General features: G+C 43.1%; 1 protein-coding gene across 1 annotated transcript in view; it reads left to right on the forward strand.

Moving 5' to 3' along the window:
* SRFR1 (Tetratricopeptide repeat (TPR)-like superfamily protein) overlaps nt 1–4,840 on the forward strand; it is a 59,170-nt gene extending 54,330 nt beyond the window's left edge. Inside the window, exons 19-24 of the mRNA XM_086809454.1 lie at nt 3,099–3,190; nt 3,651–3,689; nt 3,787–3,877; nt 3,967–4,064; nt 4,436–4,550; nt 4,634–4,840. Coding sequence (XP_086665580.1) covers nt 3,099–3,190; nt 3,651–3,689; nt 3,787–3,877; nt 3,967–4,064; nt 4,436–4,550; nt 4,634–4,807 — 609 coding nt within the window. The 3' untranslated portion in view covers nt 4,808–4,840. The remainder of the gene's footprint in view (nt 1–3,098; nt 3,191–3,650; nt 3,690–3,786; nt 3,878–3,966; nt 4,065–4,435; nt 4,551–4,633) is intronic.
* The last annotated feature ends 2,503 nt before the right edge of the window (nt 4,841–7,343 follow it).

The raw sequence follows: 7,343 nt of genomic DNA on the forward strand, positions 1-7,343 counted from the left end.
GCAAATGATAGAGATCACTCTTGCTGCCCGGGATATGGCCATCATGATTTGGATGAATGTGTATAGTAACCTCATCTTTATCATCAAAGCTTTGCACTTGAACTTTGAATGGACAACCACACTTCTTTGATGTTCTAATCCTTTTCTTTTGTGAACTACAACGCTTAGGCTTTCCACCTCTATGACAAATATAGTCAATCACAAGAGTTGACAAATGATGTCTCTTTGCAGATCGCACCATAACTAATCTCACTTTGTGCTCAATCATTAGTTGCTCTAGTTGAAAATCTAGATTGCTTTTAAGTGTACCTATTATGTATGATGGGGGCTTGTTAAGATCCAAATTACATTGAGTAACCACCTTAGTCTTCTTTTGATGGCTACATCCACAAGAGTTGACAAAGTCCTTGATGAAGGATACAGGAATTCCATAACAACGGGCACCAATGCACCATGTAGACCTCAATGCCTCAAGTGTATTTGCAAGATCTCTATGACAAGATGCGTCATCTATGCAATGCACACCCTCAATAATGTTTTGCCAATCCTCCATACAAGCAACCCTTATGGATGGATTGGACTTGAGACAAATACAAAGTGAACCATTTTCTACCTCTCTTAAGCACAATACCTCTTTTATTTTGCGCCATTTCTTAAGATCAAGAACTCCTCTATGATCAATCATTTTGAGTGTATGCAAAGACATGGAGGTATCATCTTTTAGTGATGTGACCATTAGAGTACAAGCATCTCTATCAAATGAAAAATACCTGGACAATATATGTTGGGTCACATTAACTAACGTGGAATCCTCATCGTGGACATCAACCCATTCAGTTTGTTTGTGTTTGTGTGCATCATCGTCTTCTTCACTCGAGCTAGTAGATGAGCTTTCTTCAATAAGAAAGTCATCATCCACATTATCCATTTGAACATACCACTCCATGGTGATGATAGAGCAAGGGTGTAATAAAAATGACAAAGAGAAGAGGAATAAAGAAGGGAAAAGAGGTATTTAGTTGAGGGATCAATAAAATACAAGAATAAAGAGGACACACATCACTCAGCCCGAATTTACTTGACAGCCCGAATTTACTAGTTGCGAGCGTATCTTGCTTAACTTCTTATGCTTAACTTCTGAATTCTTCACACTTTACATACCTACTACAATTGGTCATTAATACATACCCATCTCACTTTTGGGGCTCTTACTTCAAAAAATATATTATTCCTTCTCATTTATTGGCGCCGTCCGCCGTCCTACACCCGAATTTACCAATTTTCCCGAATTTACAAAATGCCCATCGACGGCGCATATGCCATGATTTGACTTTTTTTCTCTCTCCACCCTTGATCCCCTCAAGAGCTGAGCGTGTCATTTAGAGCTGAGGACTGTCACCCACAACCTTGAGCAACACGCGGCAATTGATGCATGGCAGACATGTTTGTGACGTCTCTCTCTCTTTGGATCTTGTCCTCGCCTTGTGTCAAGCTCCTCTCTCTTTCTGTGACCATGCAAGTGCCGCGTGCTGCTCTCTCGCGAGCAGGGGCAGGAGGAAGGGAGAGTAGGAGGGCGAAGGGAAGGGGGAGGGGAGGGGAGGGGGGAGTAGTAGGGCAAGGTGTGAGAGAGAGAACGAGTAAAGGGAGTGAGAAGGGGATGAGATACAGCGAGGGTGGGGGGAGGGAGAGAAAGAGACACAGAAGGCGAGGAGAGAGAGAGAGAGAGAGAGAGAGCTAGGGGAAGGAAATAGGCAGATGATGTAGGTGGACAAAAAATCGACGAGCTATGTCATGACGAATGCAGTTTATAAAAAAATTGAGCTATAGACAAATGTGCTTTAATGGCTTGAATAAATAGGGGCATACAACGAGTTATAAATGCTTATTCATTAATTAGTAAAGATGGCTTGTAAGCGAAGATACGTTGAAGCGTATGACTGTTGTGGGCTTTGCAATTCACCATAATGTTCTAATCATTTGTGAACTCCTCTCCCGCCTATTTGATGCTCCATTCGCTTCCAATTTCAACTACATCAAATGTTAAACCAACCCACCACCTTAATCAACATGATCAACATGGCTATATACGCACAGAGCAAACGATTGCAGATTCAAAATCTGGTTCCATAAAAGTTTGTTTTTTTGATGGTTCATATTCAGAGTTTGCAGATTCAAAATCTGATTCCATAAAAGTTTTTGTTTCTTTGATGGTGCATATTCAGAGTTTTTTTATGATGTATTAATTAATGCCTGTTCAGCGCGGGCATTAATTAATACAATGAAGGTCTCAATTGCAAGTTACTAATGTTACTTCTATTGATATGCCTACTGCCATGCTTGCTTTAAAGAACCGGCCACGTGCAGGCCATGTGATGGTACGGCAAATAGGTGCTCGTACGTCTTCTCTTCCACAGAGGAAACAACAAAAGAAGCCTTGCCCACTTTCAAGAGGAAAACATGTACACAACATGCATGAGCAGGACTCAGCAAAGGGGACGAGTCTCAGTATCGAAGAAGAAGGGAGGGAGCGGGAGGGCAAGGTGCATGAGAGAGAGAGACCGGGTAGAGAGGCTGAGTGCCTATTTTTGAAGTGGGCACATCAGCCAGGATATACCTGCAGGGTAGCGAGCCTGAGCACATCACATGCAGAGCAGCCAAGCAGTCACCAGACAGAGAGCGGGGGAGCTCTGAGTTTTTAGGTTGATTAGGCACTCAATACATAAATAATCCCCGATTAATAAACAATCCCAGAATTGGGTGAAATGCCTTAACGACGCACACGCACGGTAAGTGCACGCAGGCAAGAGTACACTACAGATAGCGGACACAAAACAAGACAATGAGCTAAAATTTTATGCTGTATTCAATCCAAATGATGAAGCAAATGAATTTCTTGAGGCGCATCAGGTGGTATTGAAGCTTGCATTCTTGTTATTTTATGGCTGTGCGCCTGTAAAAGACTTATGCAAAATTGGAAATGGAAAGCTTTGATTTTTACATAATTGGCTTGCTTTTTGTGGTCGCTTTGTATCACTATTAGGTCTGTGAAGTTTCATCAAAGCACTTAATGGAATGCTTGGAAATTCTTTAATGTGCAGATTCAAGCTGCGGAATCCTGTGCGCAGCTTTATGACGTCGTTGGTGAAGATTTCTGGGTGGTTACACCCTGTCATAGTATGGCTGTTGACGGGTAACTCTCCACCAATATCAGATCTCTCTCACTCACTCACTCTCTCTCTCTCTCTCTCACTCTCACACACACACACACACACATGCGCCCACGCTGCGTGGAGCGTGTGTGTCCAGGAGGCTCTTCGACGCCACGACATGCTTCCATCACAGAGGCCTGATATTCTCTTAGCCATCAGATCGATATTGGCTGAGGTGGGCATTACCATTAGTTTTACCTCATACACAGGGTCATATGCTGATATCACATGTATATACAGTGATAGTTTTTTTTTCATTTTTGTTTGGTTACTTTTTCCATGGCTCATTATACATATTGTATCATTGTATCAGTCACGGTCTCACAGACTTTTAGGGTCTTTTGAAGACGTTAATATCCCCCCCCCCCCCCCCCCCCCTCTCTCTCTCCCCGTCCTCCTCCTTTCTTTTAATCAGGATGTAACCTAGCCTTGAAAATGCAGGAAAATACTGGATGGCACGCGGCTTACCTTGCAGAAGATGTATGTGGCACCTCCATGTTGAATGACACATTGGTCTCCTATTTGTGATGTATTTAAATGTACAGTTTATTCTTTCTTTTTTATCTTTGATTGTCAGGGGGGAGAACAGCTTTGATTTTTCAATTAGGACTCCTGGCACTCCTCCACGTTGGGCTGACTATGACCATGAGATGTCAGTTGCTTGGGAGGTATGAAACAGACAGCTCAGTTTTTTGAAAGACCTACTAAAGATTGGTATTTTTCAAGTAAACTAGTCTGTTTCTGACTGTCATTGCAGGCTCTTTGTGATACTTTCTGCTGGGAGGCATATGGCTCAACTGACATGAACCTTTTGGAAAGGGTTCGAGATTGCATATTGAAATTGACATTTTACTGGTAAGTATCCAATCCATGGTCTTGGGTCATGTCCTGTTCTTGCCAAAGGGCAAGGAGCTGTTCTGCCAGATGTCATAACTACAGTGGCGGCGTCATAATTTGATGATGATAGGCCACAGACTAATCACGCCTGAACTTCATTTTCTGAAAATTGGGCTTCACATTTGTCCACAGTTTTGTGGGCTTGGTCGATTATAGACGCAACTCTTGCCCATGGAAAGGGAAGGTCTCACCTGCCGGTCCCTCGTGGGCGGGGGGATCTCTCTCATGTCAAATCCCGTCCCAGGGCAATGGATCTGTCTGCAAAGCACCCTTGGTAAAGCTTTTTAAGCACGCTAGGTAATTAAGAAAATGAGCTTCTCCTTTTTCAGGTATAATTTCATGCCACTCGCCCGGGGCACAGCTGCTGTCGGCTATATAACACTACTTGGGTTGTTTCTTGCTGCGGGCATGCAAATCACCGCCGACATTCCGGAAGGCTTGCAGGTTTGTTTTGACCACTTACATCATCACAAGTAGCAATGTGGCTTTTGGTGTATGGGTATGATAAAACGCTGTACGTGCCACAGGTGGATTGGGAGGCAATTTTGTCTCCAGAAGTCAGCACCTTCATTCAAGCTGTAAGCCCTTGGATGTATCCTTCAGTGAAATCGAATGTGGCTTGGCAAAGCCTTCCTGATGTGACCTCTACCTTTCCGACTACAGGATCAGTAGTAGCTGCATTAAGCACTTATGACTCTTGACCAATTTCAATCAGAGCATTATTCAACTATAAATTTTGTCTTTGGGCGATTATAAGTGCGCCCTCCCCCTCCCTCTCCCCCTCCCTCTTCTTCTTCTTCTCCTCTCTCTGTCTCTCTCTCTACCCGTGTGTGTGCATGTGGATAACATCCTTTGTGTGTGTGTGTGGGGGGGGGGGGGGATCATATGTCATGTGTCTTGGCTTGGGTATGTTCTTGAAAAACTCGTCGCATCTCATCTTTATTTTCAACTCATAGCATGTGACTGGTCAAGGAGTTTGAGAGAGAGAGAGAGAGAGAGAGAGGGGTATATTAACGTTTACAGAAGATTCAAGGTTTATGGGACCGAAAGTGCTATACAATAAATCCACTTATCATTGAGAGAGAAAAAAAACCAGCTACCTAAATAAAAGAGCCTTATGAAAGAAAGGTTAATTAGAAGGTAGCCCTGTAGTGGTTGAAGCATGTAGTATGAAAAAAACTGCACATCTCAAGTAAAACCGAGCCGAAGTTATCTATCTGCAATAAAGCTGAGGTCAATGTGTTGCCTCCGCAGCTACGACTTCATACATGCTCTCTACATCCATTGCATATGGTGGAGTGCGTTTATGTTTGGAGTAGCTCTTGGATATGAAGTTGTGAGTAGAGGATTGCCTCAACTTAGACTTACTGGATGTTTGGCTGGTTGCAATTGGAGAGCTCTCCAACAATGTGACACCTTTGAGGGAGTGGTTGGGTGGTTCTAGAAATGGCAATGTGCAATGTCTATTTTGTTTGATGGGATTGATTAAGTCAATAGCTTACTTAAGCTTTATTGAAGCATGTGTCATTGGGCTTTAGAGCTGCAATTGCAACTTCCTGATGTGGGTGTGGTAGCTCGCTCGTGTTATTCTCACTTTTTTGTCACGCGGAAATGCTCTTTGTCGATGCCATGAAGAGAGCTCTCTTTGCCTAGATGGAGGCAAATAGAGATGTCCTTCAGTTCTTTCTCACAAAAAGTGAAGAAAGAAGAGGAAGCTAATGCAAGACGAAAACCTACAAACCAACCTATCTAGAATGCATCCATCAAGCAAGCAAGATTCATAAGTATAAAAGTAAGCAAGATGAGGAAAGAGGAGATCACAAGCATTCTATTGCAAGGGAATAATTGTGTATACAAGTGACCAACAAGGTCTAGTCTCTATTATTGGTCCTATGTAAGTATGCGCACGAAGTCCGTGGACTTTCCTTATTTGATATTATGGTCAAGGTAAGGTCACTTAATATATTCCAACGTTTTCATATAAAAGATAAGTGTTCGTTTGAGCAGGTAAGATGACAAAGTGTCCTAATGTCAATCGGGTGGGTAAAACCATGTTAATATGTGGAGTGGTTGACATACTTCCCTTCATAGTGGTGTTTGTAGCCACGTGGTACACGTCGGTGGTGAAGTGCTTGTTGGAGTAGAAAGGCGTGGATGGCTAGGACACACCATGAAGTTGGTATGTGAGGTTAAGTGATACGATTTGGAACCAATCCGTAGTAGGATAGAGGGTATGTTGGTGAGAAGTTTTTGGTAGTTCTTGTGGTAGGTAACTTGTCAAGGTGGCATGAAAGGAATAGGTGATGTGAAAGTTCTTCATACATGGTCTCTTCTTGTTGTGGAAAGGGTTTACATCCTTCAAAATCAGGTAGTTGGTAGAAGCGGTGTGTACCCTAGGATTGGCAAACCGATTCGCATTGACATGATAGTATATCTCGAGCTCAATGTGTTGCCTAGAGATCGGGCTTCTATGTGGTGGATACTTCAGTCAGGGCGAGGTTGTGTTAGTGTTGAATTGGAGTCAAAGTGGAGGTTGCATGCATTGAAGCTCTTCGGAGGTACTTGCAAGGTCGAGGGTGCTCCAAGTGATCATGGGTTGAGCTCGTGCTCCCAATGCTCTCCCCATTCAAAGATGTGTTTGCAGTGTTGGTGTTGATGAGGTTAGTTGCACATGCATTTGTTTGTGTGTAGCGTAAGATGCGAGATGAAAAACAAATGAGATGTCCATGGTAAAATATATATGTGACTTGCATGGGCAATGGTGGACAGAAGGTGTGTCGTGTGTATGTACTCCTTCCAAAAGCAAGGATTAGCTTCCTTCAACTCTTTTTATTGCCTTTTTTAGCATTTTCTTGACATTCTTTTTCTTTGGGAGTTAAGATTATTAGATTGTAAAGGCATGGCGGTGGACTTTGTCCATAGTTGTGATGGGGTTGGGTGGCCTCTTGCGGTTCAGGGGATTTGGCGTTATCGAGCATTGGGGATAGAGGCAGTGTGGATCAACAGGTGGTGAGGTTGATGAAGAGGCGTAGATGGGTCATACCATGGGCGAGGCTTGTGTGTACCACCATAGTCTCTCTTGTTAAAAATTTACTTGGATGGTTGTCAGCAATGAGGCTTAATGCAGGTGCTTGAGATGTCGGTGGCTATTGATGCGTCTACTTATGCAAAGCTCATGTGTATATTGCAAATATTGTGCATAGACATTGGACAAAAGTTGGGCTCATGTAGAAGCTC

This window comes from Cibotium barometz, chromosome 15 (assembly GCF_041138505.1).
Source record: "Cibotium barometz isolate CiBa-2024 chromosome 15, ASM4113850v1, whole genome shotgun sequence".
Lineage (NCBI taxonomy): Eukaryota > Viridiplantae > Streptophyta > Polypodiopsida > Cyatheales > Cibotiaceae > Cibotium > Cibotium barometz.